Source organism: Castor canadensis, chromosome 4, assembly GCF_047511655.1.
Source record: "Castor canadensis chromosome 4, mCasCan1.hap1v2, whole genome shotgun sequence".
In the NCBI taxonomy this organism is placed as follows: Eukaryota; Metazoa; Chordata; class Mammalia; order Rodentia; family Castoridae; genus Castor; species Castor canadensis.
In genome coordinates, this window is record NC_133389.1 from 73,331,812 (window position 1) to 73,358,997 (window position 27,186).

The window sequence follows — 27,186 nt, forward strand, 5'->3', positions numbered from 1 at the left end:
ACCTTTTCCATGCTTACTGTCACCAGTCTCAATGGAGATATAATCCTTTTTACCTTGCACTCTGCCCTTTTCCCAGCCTGTCATACAAATTCTAATTTAAAAGTGAATTTTTTAGCATAAAATAAGATGGTAGACTTGTAAAACCCCCTGTGCATCCTGTATCCTTTGTCCTGACAGGGATATGGGATGCCAACACTACGTTATATAGCCCAAGGTAAACTATTATTAAAAATTATTAAAAACAAACTCTAGAGGGAAATCTAAAGCCTTCGATATCTAAGCATGCACTCAAAATTAATGTAATTTTTTTGTGTTTCCTTGTGTAAGTTTTGTGTATAGCCATTTTATGATTAACTTATTAGAGACAAAAGTCTGATAGCTATGGCAACAGTTTTATTGGAGAATGAGACTGACACAAAATACTCTCCTAGAATTGACTCTTGCCTCAGCTGTTAAGCTGCCCAAACTGAGTCCTAAAAAAACAGAATGGGACACATCTAAATCTGCTCCTAAAATTAAAAAAAAAAAAACTAATCAATGTACTTGTGGACATTGATTTTCACATGTTCTTGAGCTTTTGAATCTATGCATGCTTAAATTGACATTTATGGCATACCTAATTTAAAACATGTAAAAAACATGCATGTGTTTAAACATTTTTAGGATGATTCTTATTATAGTGTTAATGTAAAGAAATAAAAGGCTTCTGTTCTGTTCTCTGCCACACCTCTTCTGCCACTACTTTCAAGAAAAAAGTTTGTCAAAGGTTATGTTAATCAGGTCTAATTAAATTACAAGCATTAGTAACCTTAATCTGTTTCCATTCATCATAAGTGTAAATTACATTCAATTGTTTCATAATTAGATCTATTAACAAATGGTGTCTTTATAAGTTACTTATGGTTTAAAAACAGTTTAAAATTGCCTTTCTATATGGGTCAATACAGTTTTAAGGCTAATTAAAAATTTTATTTAAATTTAAAATTCTTATAAAAAAACTTAAATACAAGTTACAAAGTCAACAAGTAGAAAGGATATAGACAGATATTGAGTGTATTTTGGGGAAAAAGTTAAAGGGAAAAAAGAATGCTTTTGGATAAGAAAGGATTTTGGAAAGAAGGGTTTGTCCTAAAGATTGTTCCAAATATGGAGAGGAGGGGTAAGGACAAGCCATCACAGGGTTCAGAATGTTATATGAAGGTTCTGAGTAACTCTTAAAAGTGTATAATAAAAGCTTTGGTGTGTGATAAAGTTAAAGTTGACTGTAGTCTAAGAGTGGCCTAAAAGATTTTCTAGGATCATGTCAAACTAAAATCTAATCCTCTATGTCCATACAATAACAAGGTAATAATAATATTGTTCTACTCTGAGTAACATCTGCAAAAAACTGTTAAAGAAAAATATTTTATCAAAGAAATTATTTGTGTTTTCTGTTGATCTTGTCAAGCTTTATGTACTACTAAATCAGAGTTCATTTATATATTTGCTCATGCAAAGGTCTCTTAAATGACCCTTAAATATGTGTTCTGTGTTGAGAATTTATCCAAATATGGTACAAACATTAACAAAGTTAAAAGTGTCAGTTTATGTAAAATGATGAACTAAAATTCTCTTTTTTTCCAAAAGCATTAACTGACCAGCTAAAGTTCCTTATGCAAAAGCATTACATCTAAACTTTTGAAATATAAAATGGTTAATGAAACTTGTGACAGGTGTGCTATTTGTAATCTGTAACATTCAGAAAAAATCTTGCCATTTGGGTAATTCTGCTATTTAAAACCTGGCCTATCTTAGTTTTAGTCAAGTAAGTGTTACTGTGTATGTATGAAATATACTTGTATATCAAAAAGTAAGGCTATTTGGGATCAGAGGCATTGTCCCCCTAATTTTGAGATCTAAAGTTAACAATGATGCTAGACTTTTGCAGGCTTGTGTCCATGTGTTCCTAATTGTAACAAGGAGCACTTAGTGCTGCTGTTTTAATACTGTCAGGCATACTTATCTTCCTAAAAATGCAGTCTGCAATGGAAATAACTAAATATTCTGAATTCCGAAACTCCTTTTCAGTATTTTAGCCATGGCTATTCTAAGTCTTTTCATTCTCAGTCTTGGTCCTTCTTTGGAGCATTTGCAATTAAACCCCCAAAACAACCCTACCCAGTACCTATTTCTCAACTGAGTCAGTCTTTTAGAGATTTGCTTTTGTTGACTTTTTCCAAAACCTTTAACTGTTGTCTGTTGACATTCTGCAGCATTTTTAAGTAGTCAGGATATCATCAATAGTCCAGACAGAGCTAAAAATGGATGCCAGGTAAGCCCACTTCTTTTAAACCTCCTTTGTTGCTTAATTTGCCCAGATAGGTCTGAATTGGTACTGATTTCCACCGACCTGCCTGAAGCATCCCCTCCAATGCTAAGAACATTCAGGAAAAAAATCTTTCCTGTACTGAGAGATTCTCATTAACCAGAATGATTAATTGACAAAATCATCAGAGGAGACACTTCAGAGATAGTTTGGAGACAAGAAGGGAAAGCTGTCATAATCCGATGGACTCACCTGTGCAAGACCTCACAAAAGTTACTAAAGCTGAGAGGTTTTAAAGAAGTGATCTTATGCAGGACTACTGGATGGTCAAGCCTTTGCAGGCACCTCTGACAAAAGGCAAACTCATATTTTTGGCCAAGGCCTTCCATTTAAGTAAAAAATCATTTTTGCTGGCTCCAAACTTATCTTCTTAGCAGTCCATGCTCATGGAGTTATTTTCCCTTAGACGGTCTATTTAACTGGGAGCATTCTGATTTTACTTCTGAAAGGACAGTGAAGAAGTGGAAGAGACATACTGATAAAGAATCTGCAACCTTCATAAGCAGAAGGCCTTCATTAGGAAGAGGAGACCTGAGAGGTAACCTTCACCATCAGAGTAATACTCAGAGAGGCGAGAGCATGCCTTTCTTACAGGTTGGGGATTTTAAACATCCTGTGATGGGAAAAGGGAGCAGGGAGGAGGATAGGCATTAGGTAAGGTTTTGGGGAGGAGGATGGGGAGGAGCTGGACATTAGCAGGAAGGTCATTGGGGTTGGACAGGTATGTATGGTGTGGTTTCAACATTCCAGCAATTCCAGCATTTGCATTGTTTCAGTGTTTCCTGACATTCCAGCATTCCAGGCTCTTTGATTTATATACATATCATACACATATATATGTATATATACATATTCATAGAGTAGCACCAGGGCACCGGTTGAGCTTGGAGAGTTTGTAGAAGCATGATGGCCTTGAACTGCTCCCAAGGTAGTCCAAGAAATGGCAGTAATACATTCCTATAAAAATTTTTAGAGGCTATTAATAAGGCATAGTAGGAACATTACAGCTAGATAAACAAGGGTGAGAGGGACTGCCATGGATATGAGGAAAGTATATTAGTAGGCTGTGAGGATGTTAGCTGTGAGGAGATCTAATCCCCTCCTGTTTTGAAGACAAGGTCACAATGGGAAAAATAAGGGGTCCCAGTAGAGGGAAGACCCATAGCATCCACTTAGCCCAGGAAGACCACTGTTTCCAGCTGTCCATTGTTCTTGTTGGAGAGTCACAGCATGTTCCTGAAGTCTCTTAGCGGCACCATGAATGATCCTGGATTGGTTGACATTAAAGCAGCATTTTCCTGCAGAAGTGGCATGGTTTTGAATGGCAACCTATATAAGGGAATGTAGCCTTTGGGAGATAAAGTGAGACATGCAGTTAAATACACATGGGCCAATGGTTATCAGCATGAGAAGGAAAACCAAGAGACTTTGGGGTATAGACCTTGGCTATAGGTTTAAGTAGACAAAAGAACTGGGGCAGGGGACAAAGGTATGTAAATAAATGGTTCCAATCACAGGTGTGTCCTGGTTGGTCATTGCCTCAGTCTTTGTTTTGGGAGAGGTTCCAGAGTTGTTATCTGGAGGGTGTTCTGTGAAAGCAGTTAGACTTATCTAAACTAGAGACACCTTCATCAAGTAAAGTACAGACGAAGTAAAATTGAAAATGCACACCTGGTTGGCAATGACCAACCAGGACACAGAAAATACAATTAATTACTTTGACAATGTTATGTGCCAGTGTCGAGGGTCCTTGCCTTCACAGGCCAGGGAACTGGCTTGTGAGCCAGCTGAATGATGAGCCAAAGCCGGTATAGGAAGTGGCACTTATTAGAGAGAAAGGAAAGGCTACAGCTAGAGGAGTGCAGCAGAGCCCAGAAACTGGTCACTCCCTGCTCAGGTAAAGCTGGGTTTTTTTATGGATGTTTTAACTCTGGGTTGGGAGGATTTCTCATTGACTGTGGATTTCGCAGCCCTTCTTAGGTGAACTGGTATAGTTTGCACCTTTATTGGGGGAAAGGAACAATCTTGAGAGCATTTTGCTCATCTTCCTGTGGCAGATCTATCAGACCCTGTATCTCTTCTTTAGGACACAGAAATGCAGATTTACAACTCCCTCTCAGGATGCAGGAATGATATTGCTCTGGGCGGGGGTGGGGTGGTACTCATCTGCCTTAGGTCTACAGACCCAACAACAAAATCTTTTCAAATAACAGTTTTTTGCAGATGTTACTCAGAGTAGAACAATATTATTATTACCTTGTTATTGTATGGACATAGAGGATTAGATTTTAGTTTGACATGATCCTAGAAAATCTTTTAGGCCACTCTTAGACTATAGTCAACTTTATCACACACTGAAGCTTTTATTATACACTTTTAACAGTTACTCAGAACCTTCATATAACATTCTGAACCCTGTGATGGCTTGTCCTTACCCCTCCTCTCCATATTTGGAACAATCTTTAGGACAAACCCTTCTTTCCAAAATCCTTTCTTATCCAAAAGCACTCTTTTTTCCCTTTAACTTTTTCCCCAAAATACACTCAATATCTGTCTATATCCTTTCTACTTGTTGACTTTGTAACTTGTATTTAAAAATAACTTTTATAAGAATACACCATTTGCTAATAGATCTAATTATAAAAGAATTGAATGTAAATTACTTATGACGAAATGAAACATACTAAGGTTATTATCCATAAAATAATGCCTATAATTTAGTTAGACCTGATTGACATAACCATTGAAAAACTGGGGTTTTTTTTAAGTAGCAACAGAAGAGGTGGGGGAGAGAAGAGAACAGAAGCCTTTTATTTCTTTACATTAACTCTATAAGAATCCTTCTAAAGATGTTTTATCACACACATATGTAAAAAAGTTTTAAATTAGGCATACCATAAATGTCAATTTAAGTGCGCATAGATTCAAGAGCTCCAGAACCTGTGAAAATTAACAAGTGGCCACAAGTACATTGATTAGATTTGTTTTGTTTTGTTTTTTCTAATTTTAGGAGCAGATTGAGATGTGTCCCATTCTGTTCTTTAGAACTCATTTTAGGCAGCTTAACAGCTGAGGTGAGAGTCAATTCTAGGAAAGTGTTTTGAGTCAGTCTCAATCTCCAATAAGATTTTTGTCTCTAATAAGTTAACCATAGAATAGCCATACACAAAATTTATACAAGGAAACACAAAACAATTACATTTCACGTGTATTTTTAGATATTGAAGGCTTTAGATTTCCCTCTAGAGGGTGCTTTTAATAATTTTTAAAAATAGTTTACCTTGGTCTTCAGTAACTTTGTTATAAGCCAAATCTTTAAAGTAAATTTAGGGAGCCTAGTCTTGTACTGTTGGCATCCCATATCCTTGTCAGGACAAAGGATACAGGATGCACAGGGGATGCACAAGTCCATCCTCTTATTTTATACTAAAAAAATTGTTTTTAAGTTAGAATTTATATGACAGGCTGGGAAAAGGGCGGAGTGCAAGGTAAAAAGGATTACATCTCCATTGAGACTGGTGACAGGAAGCACGGAAAAGGTAGAATGAATTAGCCCCTCAAGAGTTAATTTTAGGTAAGAGGCCCAATGAAAAAAAATCCTGAGTTCTATAGCAGAACTCAGGAAGGCTGCCCTTTTGTCTCTTAGTTTATGCCACAACCTAGAAAACTGAGATTTTACTTTTAAATACATGGGGCATTTTAGACAGAGAATCAAAATTTTATATTGGTTTCTCCAGCCTGTGCTCACAAGAGTCTGAGGTTTTGGGTCCATCATCCCAACTGCATGGTGCCTTGGCCAGGAGAGTGAAACAGGCCAGCCCAGGGTCACCACCTGCAGTGACCTGATTATGACCTGATCCCCCTCTTGGTCTTGACATGTCTGCAATGAGAAAACCACCCACCTCAAAAGCAAGCTTAAAAAGAGAAAACTATTAGTACAGTGTTTATACAGACTTACAGGCTTAGTTTTTAGGTGGGAGACCAGGAGGTGAAGACAGAAAAGTACCTCCAATCATTGGCCACATGTCATTTAGATTTCTAATTGATTTTATGTTTCTAGTCCTGGGACCATGTGAGTCATTCAGGATGCTGAAAAAACTGACAATGTGACTTGAGCAGGACTTTTATTTCCCTTTCTCCCTGTCCATTTCTGTCTCTGTTGTCCTCACCTGCATGGCCACTTCACAAGAAGAGACAGGGGCTGGACATGGAGAAGGAGGGGTTGAAAACAACCTCCATTATGGCTGAGACAGATTTAGAGGGAAGAGTTTTTAAATTACATATTATTTATATCTTGTGAAATGAGAAAAAAGGAAAGGATGACATACAGCTGGGTTGAAGTCAGAGGAGGAGGTTTTTAGTAGTAATGTAGCTGGATAGTAAAGTGTTGGGTGGAAATCCAGCATGAAAGGTGGTCTCTGATGGATCTGTCAAAGAAAAGAAAGATTGGGAGAGTGGTGAAAAAGGAGAGAGACAGCAGGGGTGGGGGAGGAAGACTCCAGCCTTCATTCAGGGCACGAGAGTGAATCTGGGAAGAGCTGCTGCTGCACACTGCTTTTCAAGTTGTAACAGCAGAGAGTCAGAGTGAAACCTACAAGCTCCAGGAGTTTGAACAAAGGGAGAGTCAGGACTTGAGATAAGAGAAAGGCTGAAGATAAGAGACCTCTTGCCATTTGCCATTTCTCACAATAAAGGCCTTGGAGGATGTTTGGATTAAAAGTTTTAAATTTGGGCCATTTAGAGGAATTATCTAATATGTATTGAGGTCAAATTTTCATAGAAAAACTGATGAGATTTTTTGGTTTTAGAGTGCTGCTTAAGCCCAGTTTGGTAAAATTGTATAAAAGACACCCCAGGGGTGAGTCAGAGGAAATGTTTGAGTGGGTATTACCATGGCTGAGGTTAGGAAGTTTTCTCTAAGGCATCCCCCAGAGAAAAGTTGCAAAACTGGAAAAATGAATCTGGTGTCCTAGGTAGACATCACTAACCTACATAGCCAATGGCCAGACTTGCCAGGGTCCAATGGCCAGAAGTGAGAGAGAGAGAGAGATGCCAAAGGTGAGAATGGCCAGGGTCCAGCACACCGAGGCGCCACAGAGTGCTGGAAGGAGAAGCCAGGTCATAACCATCACTGTAGAAATCAAAGCCCATGTTGAGTGTGTGGAGTGGAATTAGCAAAGGGCCCTGCAAGTGGTCGCAGAGGATTGGGAAGTTATGGGCATATGCGTGAATAAAAAGTCAGGCCCCAGAGCTGTGTGCCTATTAGGTAGAAAAAAAGCAACTCACAATAATTTTGGGATCAAGACCAATCAGAAGGAGCAGTTGCCCCTAATCCTATGCCCAAAACAATTGTCAGTATGATGGGAGGCTCAGCAGAATATATAGTAGTGTTAGAGTCATATAGAAGATAGTGAGGTGGGAAAAAAGAGAGAGATAGAGAGACAGGCTCAGAGAGAGGTCAGGCGGTTTTGGGGATAGAGGTGGGCACCAGCCATGCCCCTTGCGGGAACTTAGGCCTCTCTTGGCCCTAGTGCGTCCGTATCAAGCCCAGACTGGAGACCATTGGCCTTATAAGGATTGCCACGGAATTGCGGTAACCCCAACAAATCCGCTCTCCCCAGCTCAAAACTCTCTTCTGTGTTGGGCAGGTACTCAACTGATGTTATTTTGACATTCCAGCATTTGCATTGTTTCAGTGTTTCCCAACATTCCAGAAACTTCCCCTGTATTCAACTTGATGAAAGTTTCTAGTTTTTAGTTTTAGACTTAAACTGCTTTTATAGAACACTCTCCAGATGACAACTCTGGAACCGCTCCCAAAACAAAGACTGAGGCAAAGACCAATCAGGACACACCTGTGGTTGGAACCATTTATTGTACATAACTTTGTCTCCTGCCCCCAGTTCTTTTGTCTACTTAAACCTATAGTCAAAGTCTGTACCCCAAGGTCGCTTGGTTTTCCTTCTCATGCTGATAACCATTGGCCCATGTGTATTTAACTGCATGTCTCACTTTATCTTCCAAAGGCTACATTCCCTTATACTGGTTGCCACTCAAAACCATGCCACTTCTGCAGGAAAATGCTGCTTTAATGTCAACCAATCCAGGATCGTTCATGAGACTTCAGAAACATGCTGCAAATCTCCAACAAGAACAATGGACAGCTGGAAACAGTAGTCTTCCTGGGCTAAGTGGATGCCATGGGTCATCCCTCTGCTGGGACTCCTTATTTTTTCCATTGTGACCTTGTCTTCAAAACAGGAGGGGATTAGATCGCCTCACAGTTGAAAAAGTGGGCTATGCCTACTCTTAGGAGAGGAATGTTGTTTCTTCACCAATAAATTTGGCGTAGTTAGGGATGGGATTAAAAACAGGGATAGGGCACAACCGCTAACATCCTCACAGCCTACTAATATTCTTTCCTCCTTGTACACATGGCTCATCCGACTGGTGGTCCCTGTCATCCTTGTTTGTCTGGCTATAATGTTCCTACCATGCCTCATTAATATCCTCCACAAATTTTTACAGGAACGGATTGCCAACATTTCCCAGACTACCTCAAGGGAACAGTTCAAGGCCATCATGCTTCTACAAACTTTCTAAGCTCGACAATCCCCCACATGCTCCTAGCCAGCAGGAAGTAGCCAGAAGACATATCAAGAGCCTGGAATGCTGGAATATGGAGAAACACTGGAATGTCAAGAAAACAACATGCATAGCTGTCCAACCCCAATGACCTTCCCGCTATGTCCAGCACCTCCCCCATCCTTCTCCCCAACCATCTTACCTAATGCCCATCCCCCTCCAACCTCCCTTTTCCCATTACAGAATGGGCTTCCTCCTGCCACTTTTATTGTTATGGGACTGGGGCGCCAAGCAAGGTGTGGCTGGGGAGAACACATGTGGTCCTGGTGGACTGCCGGCCATCGCCTGTCTCACCTCCAGTGCCCCAAGCTTCCCAGGCCTTCCCACTGGTGGAAGCAGAGCAGCTATGCTTTCAGGCACTGGAGGGTGCTGGGCAGAGGCCCTGAGCATATGCCCATGTGTGTGCAGGTGCTTCAGCAGCATGCATGCCTCTGCCACCTCCCTGAGTCAGGTGGCTGGCTAGGTGGGGTCTGAGCGCAGGCCAGCTGAGGAGCAATGTGTTCGTGCCCCTCCCCCACAAGCAAGTGACAGGCTCGTGTTCCCACAGCTGGGGCAGCAGTGCTGAAGAATAAATGCCTTCCATTCACTCTCTAAAACCTCCAGTTTGGGGAGAGGGAGGGAGAAAGAGAAAGAAAATGGGGGTGGGGGGTGTGGGCATTCCTAATTGTCCCCAGCCTCATGGGGGTTAGAGACCTTGGAGTACAATCTCCTCCCATGGAGCAACTATTATCCCCAAAGCAAAGGACAGAGGAAGGGATTGAGTGTTAGGGAGGAAGAAAAGAAAGCATGTTGCAGTTTAAGGTGGCCTGGCCTGCCCATTCTCAGTGAGTCCCAAGTTGTGGGGGGAACACACACTGGGCAGACAGGCACTGCCACCGTCCTCTGCAACATGATCTGCAGGGAGGCCTGCCAGTTGGGCATTCAACACTGGGTCCTGACCTATCATTTCCCAGCTACTTTCCCTGAGGACAAAGTTCAGCCCATTCCCTTGGCAGTGCAGAAGGACAAATAGTGAAAAGAATGAGATTGACCCCTAAAGTGTAGGTTATAGGACCTCACTATGAGTCTCCTAGCTGGCTTGCCAAAGGTTGATGGCAAAACAGTGTTTTCAGTAGTTCTTGTGTTTCCGTGTGGAAAAATCCAAGCAGAATGTGGATGTAAATGGGGTTTATTAAAAGTTAGGGAAAGGAAATACAAAGGGAGCATGGTGGGGTGCAGGTGGAGTCCGCTGGCAGAGTTGGTGTGCCTTTGTTTTTCAAGTGCTTTTAAAACCTACACTAACCCACAGCAGGGCAGACCCAGGAGATTCCCACCCAATGATGAATGAGTGGGACGGTCCACAGCCAGGTGCAAGTGGTCTGAGCCATCCTTGGACAACTTACATGACCCCCAAACTTTTCCAACTTCTAGCCTGCCTCAGGCTTGGGCAGAACAGAGGGAGCAGGGCTGAGAGTGTATGGCTGTATCTGTGCCCCTGGGTGGGCGAGTCCTCCCCTCTGGTTCTGAGGGTGGTGTGACTGACAGGCTTTCAGTTCATTCACAGGTGTTAAGCTTCAAATGTGACAGTGTGCACCACTCACTTTTGTGTTGTCTAAGAGAGGAAAATTCTCTTGTTCAGAGGACTCAGGTCATTAATGCTGAACACAAAGGATCTTCCCTATCTCAGTTGTGTTTGAAGAAACCTTCAGGGCCTGCCTGGACTGAGCAGGTTCCAGAGGCAGCAGGTAAGCATGCCTGGAGCAGAGGTGCTGGCCAATCCTTCTGACATCATCAGGCATGCTGGGATCCCCAGGATAGGGTCAACAAATGGCTGTACCACCCTCTGGCTTGGCAGGGGAACCTAGCTCCTTTCCTGTGTCTATAATCCCTTCTCTAAGTCACAGTCATCTCCAAGGTGGTGCCAGAATGAGACGAGTGAGCTTCATGTCAGATGATGGGAGGCCAGCCTACTCTGGAAGCCCAGGGTCCCTCTGCTAGCTTCCTGGCATTCAGGCATGGCTGTCTCACACACTTCTAGAGGGTGGAGGGTGAGTACTGTGGAGGCCACTCTGCCTCTTGCACAGCTGATGATGTGATCCTGGTGATGAAGCAATTGACTGCCAAAGAAACATCACAGGTGTGTTTGCAGAAAACCAATTTAGCATTCTCATCCTGCCCTGCTTGTAATACTGGAAATGGTACCAATGTCCATCAGGAAGCAGAGAGCAAATAAGTGGTAGGCTGGTCAGAGTTGGAAGGCTGTAGAGTAGGCTCATAGAATGAACCAGATCTGTCTATTTGCCTGGAAAAGTGCAAGCAACAGAATGAAGTGACAGTACAAAATTAAATGCAGAAATCAATGCTGTAGAGAGTTTAGAGACCATATATTTGCAGTGAAAGTTCAAAAATACTGGTGGGAGGAATATAGAGGTGATTCAGGAAGAAGGTGCCTCAGGGGAGGCACACAAGGGAATAGGCCAGAGGTTAGTGAAAAAGAAGCTAACTACTTGAAATGGTTTTTATATGAAAATGAAAATATATAATAATATATATTTTATCAGATATAAATAAAATATTCTATATTACATGTATTTTAAGTGGTATAAAATATTGTATTAAGATGATTGGAAGCAAATGGAAAAAGTGAACATTTGTTAGTTTTGTCTAGCAGGACCATGAGCATCTGTTAAGATAGTTCATAATGCTAACAAAAGGACAAAGTGCTCTAAACAACCTTTAGAATTAAAGTAATAAAACAAATTCTGAGTGTTAACTAACTGATAAAGGACACAGCAGGTGATGTGATCGTGATAGGTATAGAAACATAGAGGTATAGAGGACTGTGACCCTGCAGAAGGTAGGAAGGAGACCTCAAGCTGAGCACGGAAAGGAAAAAGCTAAAGGATGGTGGTGCATTCCTGGCAGAGGGGGAGTGAGCTTCTCAGGCTGGGCAGAGTCTGGGCATGCCATGTTGAGGAGAGGAGGAAGGAGGGGGCAGCTGTCGGCTCTGCAGGGAGGACAACTCTAGGGCTTTGGGGAACTGATTGCATGTGGATTATTGTGCATGTTCTCCAGACTTTCTTGTGGTCAGAAAAGAAACATGGGCATGCATTAGATGTGGGGTTTTGTTGTTGTTTTGGTTTTTGAGAAAGGTTCTCTCTTTATATCCCAGGCTGGCCTGAACTCACTATCCTTCCACCTCAGTCTCCTGAGTGCTGGCATTACAGGTGTGTGCTACCATGTATAACCTAAAAAGGCTTTTCAAAAAGTATCAGTCAGACTATGTGCTAAAATAACTACCACCCAAGTAAATAAGCAAATAAAAACTCCCTCTGACTGCCCAGTAGAGAAGGATAGCACTGCTACTGTGTGTGCAAGAGCTGATCATGGCCACCCCAAAGCAGGAGACATGCAGGTAGCATATGGGGAAAAGGACCAATGTCATGGTCTGCCATGCCAGCTAGCAGGCCTGTCTCCAGGTGCTACCAACCATCTGGAAATTGACTGGGCACCCTGCTGAGCTAGCAGCTGAAGAAATGCAGTGTGGAGATGTGGATGTCAACAAGACCCAGCCTGAAACTCACAAAGCTCAGTATGTGGAAGGTTTGACCATCGACTGATCAAATGAAAGAAAGAGAGAGAGAGAGAGAGAATAGTAGGTTGCTATGGGAGCTATTAGAATTAGTTTATCTTTAGCAGTAAATATTACTCAGTGCAAAAAAAAAAAACCAAAAACTGGATTTAGCCAGAAGGCCAACATTCTAACATTCTTTGACATGCACAGAAAATCTGCTAATTCGAAAAGTCAACATCGCTAGGATCTCAAGGTCAGTTCGGCAAAGCATCATGTCCTATCTGTCACTCCTGACCGGTTCAGGATATGCCTTTGGAGGAATAGCCCTCCTCACAACATCTGGCACATACGAGGACCACACCAGCGCCTCAAGGAAACCACTAGCTTATGGGCCACTGGGATGCCTGTTCTGTCCTTGCAGGCACTGAAATTGGTCCTGTGGATCTGCAGTTTGGGTTAAGTTCTTCTGCCCTAGGCAATGTGCAGTACCATTGCAGTACCAGATCCCTCTCAACTCTGGCTCTGCTCAAACTGAGCCTTTCAGATGGCGAATTTCCTCCCCATATTTTGCTCTTGTCTAAATTTGCTGCTCTTTTAATCTTCAGTCTGGCATTGACCTCTCTATGTGTCAGGCACTTGGAGATGTGCTGGTGAGCAGGACAGACTCAGCTCTGCCTTTGCATAGCCAATCCTTATAGCAAAGCTAGGCATCAACCACATACAGAGACACTAAGAGAAATTGTGATAGATGGTATAAAAGAAATGAAAGGTGATATATGAGTCTGCAGAAACGAATGTCCATCCAAATATCTTTTGGACATTTTCCAGAAGAAAAGTCATTCAAACTGAGATCTAAATGAGCAGTAGTGAGGTATGCAAAGAGGGTGGCATTGCTCCAGGGCACATGCATGGTACATCCCTTAGGGGTATAAAAGTGGTGAGGGAGGTGGAGCACAGAGGACTAAAGAGATGAGGGAGGTAGGAAAGGAGAGATGAGAACAGGTACACTGAGTCTTGTGAATCAGAATGAAGATCTTTGTGTCAACCAGCTTTCCATCACTGTGACAAAATACCCGAAGTAACAACAAGGTAAAAGGCTTATGAAACCTCTTGGAATTGTTCGAAGAAGAGGGGGAAGGAGGAGAAGGGAGAATGATGAAGGGAGTAAATTTAACTAAGAAGTATTGAAAGTACATTTGTAAATTTCACAATGTATCCCCCCCAAAACTGTTATATGCTAATTTAAAAAGGTTTGTTTTGCCTCAGTTTTGGAGGTTTCCATTTATGGTCACTTGGTCCTCTTGCCTTGAGACCTAGGGGCATAGCACATGGTGGCAGGAATGTGTGATAGATAGGTCTTGTTATCTCACAGTAGTAAAGAAACAAAGAGAGGAGAAGGGGCTGGATCCCAATATTTCCTCCAAGTGCACACCCTCAATGCCCTAACTTCCTGCTACTCAGCCCCATCTGCCACTCATTTGCTAGGGGAGCTTGAGAAAATTAATTGACCCCATGCACACCTCAATTTCCTCATCCTCAGCGGGGCTCCTGAGGATGAAATGATCACGTGAAAGTGCTTGTTACCCAGGACTGCCAGATTCGTTCCGAGCTTTGCTCCTGCACACACCCAGATGTGTAGCGATGAGGGCAAGGGGTGGAGATTTCCTCCCTGTCTCACACTGGTAGTCTGGTCAGGTGACAGGACTAGTTGCTGAGGGACATTGTATTGCTGCCAGGAGACCAAGAGCCCCTGTTTAGATCATACTTGCAAACCTGTTAGTCCTGGCTGCTGGTTACCTATGGGGGTCCTCCTGGGGCCACCTCAGCCATCTGGCCATGGCCTGCTGTCTGCTCTGACCGGAGACCGTTTTCTGATGCCACAGTAAGTAGCTCCTGTCTTGCAGCCAGTCTGGGAGATGCAGCAACAGGGACTCTACGTGTTCAGGAAAGATGGTTTCTTTCAAACCCTGAATCCTCTTGAAACTTGGCCTTACATAAGGCACTTAACCTCCTCAGGCCTCCCACCTGCCACCCACGGTGCCCACTTCACAGAGCAATGTAGACGTCTGGTGAGATAATGAGCCCAGTGCCTGCATGCAGTAGGTGTTCCTAGTTATTATTACCCCACCTGGAGTGGGGATAGACTCAAGGCTTTGTCCTTTCTGCAATTTGAAACTATTTACAATCGCTTCCTGGAGGGCAACAGCCTCAGATACGGAGGGACCATAAATGATGGAGACTGGATTTCCAAAGGGACGTTCAGAGTCACTAGCCTGCGCTGTGTACGCACCTTGTGTCAGCACATACATGGCCTCCTTTAGCACCCACAGTGCTGGCAGTGCTGTCTTGACTGGGGGGTGAGTGCAGGACAGGGGCAGAGCAGTTTAAAGCTGAGGAACCCCAACTAGAGAGAGACAGTGCCACCCTGACCCTCCACCTTTGTTACCCAAGAGCACATTCAGCCTGTCCACTCCTGGCTGGCACTGGGTGACCCCATATCTGTGCCACTCTGCAGTTCAGAAGGAAGGGTAGCCTGAGCAGGCTCACTGTGAGACCAAACTGGTGTTTCCTCCAGCAGCTCCCTCACGGAGCAGGAGATTGTATGTACCTTATCGGTCATAAAATGATTCTCAGCGGAAGGCAGGCTCCTTATTACACCTCACAGCTCAGTCAGGAGAACCAAGCTCTTTCAGTCCCTAGGAGCTTTGTTTGTCACCCCTGGCACTAACTATCAGAAGGATTTAGCATTCCCTCTCCCAGGAAATCTGCATTCAAAGACAGTGGTTGGAGTGCCTGCCTAGCAAGTATGAGATCCTGAGTTCAAACCCCCGTTCCACCAAATAAATAAATAAACAAACAAACAAACAAATAAATAAATAAATAAATAAAAGACTGGGGTTGTACCAGACCTTGGCAATGCAGACTCCAGAGGGCTCTGCCCACTTTCAGGGCCTGGGGGGAAGGCAGATGCATAAATGAATCCACAGAAGTGCTAGGAGACACCCTAGTGAATGCAGGTCCAGGCAGAGGGGTGGGAAGGCAGGGTCCACCCTGGAGAGGGATTTGTGCTCTCTTAGCCCCTCCTCAACGTCTTTACCATAACCCACCACCAGGGCATAGGCATTGTATTCTGGCCAATGCTATAACAGACCACAGACCTTGAGGGTTGCAGGCTGCAGTGGGCGTGGTCCGAGGGCTGGGTTGACAAGGGGACCTCCCAAGGGAGTAGGGGCTCCAAAGAGAAGGCAATGCTCATTGGAGAATAGGCCTCGTGGGTGAGAAGAGTCTCAGGTCAAACTCCCTGTGTTCCCCAGTGTGTGAACTGAGCCACCTGAGAAGCTCAGCTTTCTCTGCGCCTCTCATCCCCACTGTGGTCCAGAAGTCTGAGAGCACAAACAGTCTATGGAGCCTGTTTAGGGAAGAGGCCGACTGGCGGTGAGCGTCAGCTCCTGCGGGTAACACATTACAGCCCTCTAAAACAGGCTCATAGCTATCATGAAGGCTTGGTGGGGTCCAGAGGCCCAGAGGGCTAAGTAATTGGTCAAGACCACACAGTTAAGGACTAGCATTAGAGCCAGATTTCCTCTGAAATCTAGAAGAGGATGTCACAACTCACTGAGAAAGCAGGCAGGCAGGAGGTGGGCACCTCACATGGTCCAAGGGCCCATGGCCGGGTGGACTGGGCAGACATCACCCCAGATCTGATCCAGGCAGTATTTGTGTTTCGTGGTAGAGCCTCTCACCACCCAGGGTCTGAAACTCCTGTTTCCTGAGGATCCTAACAACATGCTGCTTGTTCTCAGAAGTTTCCCATGTGACTACTATAGCACAGAGGGGTCAGCCTGTGGAGGTGGGGGGGGCGGGGGTGGGTGGGTTTGAGTGTCCCCAACACAAAGAAATGATAAATGTTTGAGGTGATGTATATGCCAAGTGCTCTAATCTGATCATTACACATTGTATTCATGTATTAAAATGCCATACTATATACCCCATAAATATATATAATTACCATGCGTTAGCTGAAAAATATACTAATAAAAATACCTCCAGATTTTTGCAAGGCTTCTATGAGGTCAGAATTGACAGCATTTATATTTCACAGATACAGAAACCCACATAGAGGGGTGAGCAAATTTCTCAAGGCCCCACAGTCTGATCACTTGAGCTGGAGAACACCTTGCCACCTACCCTGCCATGGAGTGCACCCCACTGTCAAAATTATCCAACTTGATTTGTCTCTCTGCCCAGGACCCTGCCACCACTGACCTGCTCCTCCCCACCAACTCCTGTGAGGTCCTGCCTGCCAGGCGTCCTCCCAAGTGGCAGAGAAACTCTCACCACATAGAAAATCCACAGAAGTCAGCTGAGACTTTGTAGCAAAAGTGTTCCCACAGGGAACCCTGTGTGGAAGGGATGTGGGAGACACACATGTGCACATGCATACACCCCCCTCACACATATATACATACAAGGCACCCAGGGGTCTTTGAGAAAGAATGTGAATGTACTCAGGTTTCTCCACTTCCTGAATCCCCAGCAGGTCAGAGACAAGGCATAGACGGAGTGGCTGCTCCTTTCCTTCTGGCAGGGCAGCTCTGCTTCCAATCCAGTTTAATGAGCATTCATCACACAGTGCCTGCAAGCCGACCAGACAGGTTTCCACATCCCTCCCCGCCAAGTTCTCCCACCCCGCCACCTGTGTGAAGGGCTGACCTAGTACATGGATGCAGAGAAGTGCATGACAATAGGCGCCCCGTGTGAGCTAAACTGTAAACTGTGGTTTTTATCTTTGTGAAACAGTCATTTGTAAAATCCACCCAGACCAGCATCTCTGCAGAGGACACCATCATGAATCCCTCGGGACAGATCAACATCCTGCAACACAGCTGGCTATACCAGCCAGGAAGCATGGGGAGCGAGCTGACACCCTGTCCCCTGGGCACTACCACGTGGACAGCTCCAGTCCAGACCCTTGGCGAGACACTCTGCACGACCCAAGCAGTCAGCAATGCCTCCCAGGGCCTCAGAGACCCTAGGGTGTCTACTACCATGCTGCGCTGGCTCTTGCTTCCCTCCAGTGTGCTGACTGCGGCCACACTAGCCCTGAACCCCCTGCTGCTAGTGGCCATCCTGAGGAGCCAGAGGCTGCGGCATCAGCCCCACTACCTGCTGCTGGCCAACATCTTGCTGTCGGATCTTGCCTACATCCTCTTCCACACACTCATCTCCTCTAGCAGTCTGGGAGGCTGGGAGCTGGGCCGCATCACCTGTGGCATTCTTAGGGATGCTGTCTTCACTGCCTGCACCAGCACCATCCTGTCCTTCACAGCCACCGTGCTGCACACTTACCTGGCAGTCACTCATCCTCTGCGCTACCTCTCCTTCATATCTGGCAGGGCTGCCCGGAAGACAGTGGCCCTCATCTGGCTGGTGGCCTGTTTTTTTCCCAACTTTCTGCTCTGGATTGGCAAACAGCAGGATGCCAGGCTGGAAGGACAGGGGTCCTTGTGTATCCTGCCACTGGGCCTGGGCACGGAGAAGAGTCATGGGCCCCTGGTTGTTGTCATCCACACCTTCCTCTTGTGTATTCTCTTTGTCTGTGCAGCTGTCGTCACCTACTGCTTCTGGAGGATCTACGCAGAGGCCAGGTCCTCAGGCAGCTGCGCACAGGGCTATTCCCGGGCCAGGGGCACCCTGCTTATCCACGTGGTGCTGATCACACTCTATGTAAGTACAGGAGTGCTATTCTCCCTGGACGTCATGCTGACCAAGTACCACCACATTGATGCCAGCACTCATATGTGGCTCCTGGCAGCCAACAGCGAGGTGCTCATGATGCTTCCTCGTGCCATGCTCCCATACCTGTACATGCTCCGCTACCGCCAGCTGCTGGGGGTGGTCCGGGGCCACTTCTCCCCCAGGAGGCATGGAGCTATCTACACCATTTCCCAGAGCTACCGAGTCCACGATCTGGCAGGCTGAGGTTAAAGGTTCTATGTTGGATGCATCATCCACAGACCTTTAGGAGGACCTGGACTGAGTAATGGCTTTTAGCATTTCAACAGGTAAATAGAGAGTGTTCTCTTCTTCTACTGACTACAAAATGGTACTTGAAAATGAAATTGCAAGTAAAGGCAATTCAACTGAACTCTGGTCTAAGTGGGTGAGGCCTTGATCTGGGTCCTCCCATAGCTCCCTTCACATCCTCCATGGCCACAAATAAAGCATTGCACTGACCAATGCATAGGAGCCAAACCCACAGTGTTAGGAAAGCTGGAATCTGAGTGGTACACTAGTGGATCTGCTGATTCCTTGGATGTAGGCCTTCACCTGGGCAGCTGCTCAAGACAAGGGAGGGAGAAGAGAGAGCCTAGGACTCACTTCAGGAATGACTTTTATAAAGCTGGCACCCCCAAAGATGATGCTTTCAGAATAAAGACAGGTGACAGTAGGCCCCACAGACAGCAGTAGCAAGGAAACTTGCCTGCCCTGACACTGGTTCCGGGCAGAGGAAGAAATTACCTTGAGGATTCTTAAGTAGAAGTCACCCTTCAGACAGGGTCAGAGTGAGATTTCAAACTATTTTAGTTGTTGAAAAACCCTCTCTGTGATTGGTATGGTTCTCCTGGAGGACCTCAGCTTCAGCTCAGGTAAAAGAACCTCCAAGAAAGGAGTTGTATGTGGTCAAAATTCACGAGCCACACCGGAAAATAAGGCACAGTGGATGAGCAAGCAAGAAGAAACAGTAAGACTGTGACATCATACTGCAACTCCCTGGATCTCAGAAGCTAAGTTAACATAAAAACGCTCAACATGCTTAGGACGTGAAAAAGGGCCACTAAAACACGAGCAGGAAGCAGCACAGTTTTGAAAGTAATCTAGCAGATTTGAAAAGATTCAAATAGAACTTCTAGGAATAAAAATCATGATAATTAGAGTTATAAAATATGGATTGGACTTAATACAGGTTAAGCAGCATTATTAGATACAACTGGAGAGAGAATTTGCAAACTGGGACATAGAGCCAATTAAAGTACTGAAAATGTAGGCAGAGGGATAAGAGATAAGTAATATAAGAGAATGGAAAAACCAACCCACATTTAATTTGAGAATATGTGAAGTAAGCCAGGCTCAGAAAGACAAAGGCCAATAATAAAGAAAATGTGGAAGGGCAAATGTGGAAGAAATAACAGTTGATCATTTTTCACAATTGTTGAAAGGCATCAAAACTCAGATCCAAGAATTCCGATGAGTTACAAACAAGATAAATGACAAAAAAAAATCCACCAAGGTACATTGTGTGAAGCTGCAGGAAACCATGTACAAACACAAGATAATCAAAGCAGACAGAGATAAAAGATAAGTGAATTCCAGCATTGGGAGACTGAGGCAGGGAGGATCATGAGTATGAGTCCAGTCTGGGCTACACAGCAAGACCCTGCCTCAAGAAACACACAGCAAAAACAAAAAGATAAGGGGACATATAATGACAGCCAACTTCCCCAAAGAGTGGAAGCCTGAAGCAACTGGAAAAATATTATCATTGTGCTAAGAGAAAATAACTGTTGACCTAGTACTTTATATACAGAAAGCCATCTTTTCAATGTGCAAAATATAGACCATAATTGAACACAAAAGCTGAATGGCAATATTCCTAACATTACTCATTCATTGAACTTTAAAGGATGCATTTCTGGTAGAAGGAAAATTATTCCAGATAAAATGTTTGAGATTTACAAAGAAATAGAAAAACCCTGGAAAGTGTGTGCAAGAGTCTGAACAGCTATTGTTGAGTTGGCTGTGTAGAAGCATTGGAGGGCTATAACGACCTGAACACTCTAGGTCCCAGCCATCTCCTGGAGGAGGTAGAAATAGTGATGCAAGATCATTAAGTGTGTATGTTAAAATGTCTGTGGTAACCATAAACAGATGAGACAGAAGCAGGAGAACTAATCTAAGGAGCAAATGAAATGAATATGAGGAAAAAAAATCATCTAAAAGAGGGCAAAAAAGAAAAAATGTATAGAAAAGTCAGGACAAGGAGAAACTATAAAATAATAATATGATTGAGTCCAAATGACAAATTTAAATGAACTAAAACTTGATAGTGAGAAGACAAATGCTATCAGTTTTCTTTTAAATTAAACATGTGTCATTTATAAGAGATTACCCTAAACAAATGACCAAGATTGGTTGGAAGTTAGAAAAAGATTTAGAAAACAAACATTCACTAGATGAAAGCTAATAGGAGAGAAAAATAAACTTTGAAGCAAAAGGGATCAACCACACAATAATATAAGGTCCAGTTGATCAAAAATAAAAAAGTTTATAAAGCAAGAATTGGCACAATTTTGCGGAGAAATTAACAAACAATTCTTCCAGAGAAGAGTTTTAAGACTCCCCCATCTCTAATTGATAGATCAAACAGGCAAAATAAATAAGAATATAAAGTTTTAAATAACACAGTTAACAGGCTTTACCTAGTAGACAAATACAAAATATGGAACTTGACAATTGGTATATTTAAACCTACCTGGAATTATTAAGAAAATTGACAACATGCTACCATCAAGGAAGTCTAAATAATCTCCAAGAGTTGACTCCCATGCAGACCACATTATCTGAGACCAATGTAATTGTTAGAAATAAATAACAAAAATAATTAAATAAAAGACTCTTGGAAGTTTAAAAACATACAATTCACAGATCAAAGACTAATAATGGAAATCTAAAAATATTTACAAATGAATCTTAATAAAAGTGTTTATGTATCAAAACGTATGATTTGCAGCCAGCAGAATTTAGAGGAAATGTGGCTTATTAATTATTAATTTATATATATATATATATATATATTCATATATGCCTTTATCCAAAAAGAAAAAAAGGCTCAAGACAAAAGAACTGGATCTAAAATTAAGAAATTAAAAAACGAGCCTCAGTATATGTCAGTTTGCTATGACTGTGCCTTGTAAAAAGGTTAAGTAAAGACTCCAGGACAGGATTCTGTAAGGAAGAGTTGTACTGGCTCATCTGCGTGGGCCCAAAGCATGGAAAGGAGGCAGGGGTGAAGAGAGGGAAATGTGATGACAATGGAAGTCAGAGCCAGGGAGAGGCGGGAAAATGCAGCACTGCTGGCTTTGAAGACGGAGAGGAGCCAGCAGCCCAGAAGCCTACACAAACTGGGAAAACCAAGGAAACAGATCTTCCCTGCAGGATCAGAAGGAACCCTACTAACCCTTTTATTTTTGACTCAGTAAGACCCATTTTTTACTTCTGATCATCAGAACTATATGATAATATATTTTTTCTCATTTTAAAACATTCAGGATTTGGTGATTTGTTACGGCAGAAAGAAACTAATCCAGTGGCTTTGGTTTGGATGATTTCTGGTTCCCATGGGTGCCAGTGCTTAACCTGAATGCACTTCTGCTGCATTCTGAATGAAGCACAACACTGCACCAGGTTCAAAGGAAGGACGACCGACTCTTGTTGGGGACCCAAAGTTACATGTCAGGGGATGAGGCTACAGGGAAGGAAACAGTAAGGATACTGTCACAATCTATATCACTCTGGAAAACAGCAAGTTTGAAGATCCCCTCATTTCATTAATTATATCTCAAGATACACTCCCTACAGAAACACTGGCTTGTGCATGGCATGCTTGTAGTACCATCTCTAAGAAGGAGAAACCCAAATGACCATCAATAAGAAAATGCATTATGGAATATTCATGCAATTGATCACTGCATAGCATTGAAAATGAATAAACAACTGTACACATCCACATGGATAACTCTTGTAAGCATGCTGTTGGGAAAAAGAAAGTTGCAGAACACATGCTTTCTGGTTTTATTAATATAAAATGCAAAGAAGTTGGGAGATTAAACACATACTTTGGTAAATAATGCATGTGTGCATGACATGGGTAGAATGGTATTGTCCCAAATTCACCTGTTGAAGCACTAACCCCCATATGACGTGATAGAGCCTTTCAGAGGTAATTAAGTTTACATGAGATCAGTAAGGATGAGGTCATAATTGAATAGCTTTTGTGGCCTTCTAAGACTAAAAAGAAGGCAATCTTTCTCTGGCATCTGAGGGTACAGTGAAAAGGTTGGTCATCTACAAGCCAGGAAGAGAGACCTTACTGGGAGTCAATCCCACAGGCATTTGATCTCAGATTTCCAGCATGAAGCATTGTGAGACAATTTTCCATTGCTTAAGCTGCCCAGTCTGCAGTATTTTGCTATGGCAGCTTGAGATGACTAATATAATGGAGAAAGAACAAATAGAAAAGAATAATAATTATAAAATTCAGTGAATGGTTACTAGTATGTGGGAGGGTGGAAGATGTGGTTGGGAAGACACAGAACAGAGGTTCTAAAGTACAGTGAATGCATTTCTTAAGCCGGGTAATACCTGGTACATGGTGTTTGTTATATAAATAGGCCTGTATGTACTATAGTTCAAGTTATGCTTTTTCAGCTTTATGATGGTGTGAAAGCAGTACATTCAGTAGAAACCATACTTTGAAGTTTGATTTTTTATATTTAGTTATTTATTTTATTGGATGGTACTGAGGGTTGAACTTAGGGCCTCGTGCATTGCTAGGCAGGCACTGTACCACTTGAGCCACTCTGCCAGCTCTGAAGTTTGATTTTGGATGCTTGCCTGGTCCAGTGATGTGTGGTCAGATCCTCTCTTGAGATGCTGGTAGCACACAGCTGCAGCTCCTAGTTGCCACAGGATCACAATGAGAAACAACCAACATTCTACATTTTCAACCTATAATATTTTCAGCTTATAAGGGTTTATCAGGATGTGAACCCTCTGTAAGTTGAGGAGTATCTATGCTTGAAATTGCATAGATTATATACACTGTTTAATGTACAATGTGTTCCAAACAAAAGAATAAACTGCCTGACCAGCCCTCCTACCACCCCATGATCCTCTGCTTGTGTGAAAGCTCCCTAGCTGTTCCCTGAGAAGCAATAGTTGGCTCCAGAACTCTTGAGCACATGACTTGCTGGTCTCAGAAGGCTGCAGCTAGACGCTGCACTGTGCTTGCCTCCCAGAGCCAGCCATCGTCAGTCCATGTGAGGATTTCTAAGATGTCTTAGTCTGTTTCTGTTGCTATAATGAAATACCTGACACCAGGTAATTTATGAAGAATAGAATTTTATTTGGCTCAGAGCTCTGGAGGCTGGGAGATTCCAGAACATGGTGTGAACGTCTGCTTGGCATCTGGTGAGAGCCTTCCTGATGCATCACAACATGGCAGAAGACACCGTGTGGTTTGACAGATAGGAGGGCGTGCTTGGAAGCCCCGTGCTCAATCCCAAGGAGGGAGGAGAGAGGGACAGAGGAAGGAAGGAACAGAGAGAGGAAGAGAGGGGAAGTGGGAGGGAGGGAGAAAGAGAGGGAGGGAGGAAGATAGGGTAAGTGGAATGTTGTGAAAAAAAGAATAATGAATGGGCACTGGTCCTCCCACATACGTAGAAAGCGTGATGCTGTCACAGAACCAGCCAGATGCTTACAGTGACTCAGAAGGCTCAGAAATAGTTCAGAGTACATGGCATGCAGGTTATTAAGCTCAAGTTATTATCTTCATAGCAGGCTCCATCACCAGGTGGTGGGGGGATCCCCACAGACCTGTGGGTCATCATCTAATTCAATTCTGTTCTGACACTGTCTACCTAGAGAGAGCTGCAGATCCTACAGGTTGGGGACACAGTCCTCAAGACCACCAGGCCTTACTTCAGATGCCAGTGAAAAGTCTAGGTTGATTTACTAGCACTTCTGACTTACTGGCTATAAGTCAGGGTTCCCATGACTCCCTCTTCAGATTCAATTAATTTACTAGAACAGCTCACAGAATCCAGGGAATCACAGTTACTGTTTATTGTAAAGGACTTTACAAAGGATACAGATGCAAAATGGTACATGACAAGGTATGTGGAAGGAATGCCACCATCTAGGAACCTCCATCCACAAACTCTCTTAACCCTGTTCCTTTATGAAGCATTCATGACATAGGTATGATTGATTAAATAATTGACCACTGGTATTAACTCAACCTTCAGCCCCTCTCTCTTCAACTCAACCTCCAACCCATTCCCAGAGTTGGAGGAGGGGTTGAAAGTCCCAGTTCTCAAATATCACCTTGGTCTTTTCTGTGACCAATGTATCCTGAAATTAACTGGTATCTGGCAGCCATCAGCCAGCTCACAGCATACAAAGATACTTACCACTTTGAAGATTTCAAGGATTTTAAGAGTGCCACAACTAAGGAGGAAGTCCAAAGGTACATTTTTTAATATCCCACACCTATTTAGGCTGTCATTCCTCAAGGTTCCTCAGAAGGACCAGAATCAGCCAGAGAACACTCCTTCCTCAGAGGTCTGAGTTCCAATGCACAAAGTCCTCCTCTGAGCTTCTAGATAGCTCAACCTCTTCCCTTTGTTCCACAGTCCTTGCACAATAACTGCTTCCTTTCGGTTATTATCTCTGTGTTAATGCTTAAACATGTTCAACCAATTCCCTGTATTCAATTCTCTCCATTAAAATTATTAGTCTGGTTTTATTTTTCTGACTAGATAGATAGATAGATAGATAGGAAATGAGCCACTCCACATCACTTGGAAATAATGGATTATTAAATCAATCACCTTAGAAGGCCTTGGAGGCCATCCAGACAAGAATAAATTCCAGATTAATCAGATATTTAAACATAAAAATAAAACCATAAAAGTATAATTCCTTATACCCTCACAGCAAGGATGGCTTCTAACAGGATATGGAACATAGAAGTGTTGAAAGGAAATATTAATTGATTTACCTATACAAAACTATAATATTTTACAACAGAGAAAAGTACCATAAGTGAAGTAAAAAGACTAATCAAAACTGACAAAAGCCAGGTGTTGGTGGCTCATGTCTGTAATCCTAGCTACTCGGGAGGCAGAGATCAGGAGGATCACCATCCAAAGCCAGCCCAAGTTCAAAAGACCCTAACTAGAAAATAGTCAACATGAAAAAGGGCTGGCAGTGTGGCTCAAGTAGTACAGTGCCTGCTTAGCAACTGGGAGGCCTTGAGTTCAAATCCCAGTACCGCCATATACATACACACACAAAACCTGTGACAAAAGATATCAAAAAGGGTGGAGTGCTGGGTGGTTATGATGGGGAGTATGTGGTAGAGCAACTACTAATATATCATTAGCCAGGAAGCAAAAGAGAGAATGATGAAGAGTCTGAGGTCCCACACTCCCCTGCAAGAGCATACTTCCAATGACCTAAAGACCTACCAGGCCCCATCTCTTAAAGGTTTCATCACCTCCCAGTAGCACCATGCTGAGCCAAGCTTTTAACACATTGACCTTTGGGGGACACTTAGTATCCAGAAGAATAGCACCCAATTAAAAATTACCAAAAGCTGTACAGTCCACATAAAGGAGAATAACCATGCTCATAAGCACACAGATAATGATTGGTCTTACTAACTGCTATCATTTTGACCTGGAGAGTCTTGTGTTCCAAAGCAAGAGTCCACAAAAGTGCAATTGCAGCTGGCAGAGCAGGAGGCCCTGAGCGAGCCAAGTGGGGCCAGGATAGGCACATGAGACCCGCTTTGCTGTCACCTCCCAGCTCCTTGAGTCCCTTGCAACTTTCTTGTCCCAGCCCCAGACCAATAGTCTTCAAGCAGCTTTGTGGGAGACTGGAGTCCCCCTGGCACCCACTGGTTGCTGGTGAAGCCTGGAGATAAGGAGGTGTTCGTGCTCTGCAGGGTGAGTGACAGATCAACTCTGAGGTGCAGTAATGCACAGGTCTTCCCACATAAAATGAGCTGAGGTGATCGCACACACTGCCTACCACATGGAGATGAGCTCAATAATGTGCAAGTTCATTTGTTCCATGCCTTCTCTGCCTCATTCTTTCTCCTTTTTCTTCACACCTGCTTTCCTATGATTGTGTTCTTCAAAAGACACATCATTTATCTTTTGTCTCCAGCCCTGCTTTCCAAGGAATACCAGTAAACCATAGATAAAAGGAGAATTTCCAAGCCATTGTTCAGAGAGTCCAAAAGTCCAAATGACCTCATATTCTCAACAGAAAGCATCAGAGAAGGGACTGAAAGTGTAAAGGCATTCATGAATAAAAACCCCTGGTTCCAGGGCCAGGTATGGCAATGCACATCTTGTAATCCCAGCTACTCAGAAGATGAAGATCCAAAGAATTGTGGTTGAAGCCAGCCTAGGCAAAAAGTTAGCAAGACACCATATCAACTAAGAAGTTGGGTGTATTGGCCTCCTCCAAGAATCCCAGCTATGTGGGACGCATAGGTAGGAGAATTGTGGTCTCAGGCCTGCCCCTGGTAAAAATGCCAGACCCTATCAAAAAATAGCTAAAACAAAAAGGGCTGGGGTATGGCTCAAGTAGTAGAGCATCTGCCTAACAAGCAAGGTCATGGGTTCAAACCCCAGGACCAGCAGGAAAAGAAAAGCAAAAACAAAAAAACACAACTCTTGTTCCAGTGGGTTATCTACATAAAATGACCCTTCAGAAGAGAAGCAAGCTGTGCACCCCACTCCCCAACACCAGCTTCCATGGTGCCCCAGTG

The 27,186-nt window shown here is 43.5% G+C and overlaps 1 protein-coding gene and 1 long non-coding RNA gene across 3 annotated transcripts in view; one reads left to right on the top strand and one right to left on the bottom strand.

Annotated features, from left to right (window-relative positions):
- Positions 1–17,373: 17,373 nt before the first annotated feature.
- Positions 17,374–19,100, top strand: Gpr148 (G protein-coupled receptor 148). The gene has a single exon (XM_020184524.2). It carries the CDS (start codon positions 17,412–17,414, stop codon positions 18,543–18,545), a length of 1,134 nt encoding a protein of 377 aa, XP_020040113.2. The 5' UTR covers positions 17,374–17,411; the 3' UTR covers positions 18,546–19,100.
- A 4,001-nt stretch (positions 19,101–23,101) lies between these two features.
- LOC141422543 (uncharacterized) overlaps positions 23,102–27,186 on the bottom strand; it is a 46,219-nt gene continuing 42,134 nt past the window's right edge. For both annotated transcript variants that reach the window (XR_012447161.1, XR_012447162.1), the window contains exon 3: positions 23,102–23,299. This is a non-coding gene — a long non-coding RNA (uncharacterized lncRNA). The remainder of the gene's footprint in view (positions 23,300–27,186) is intronic.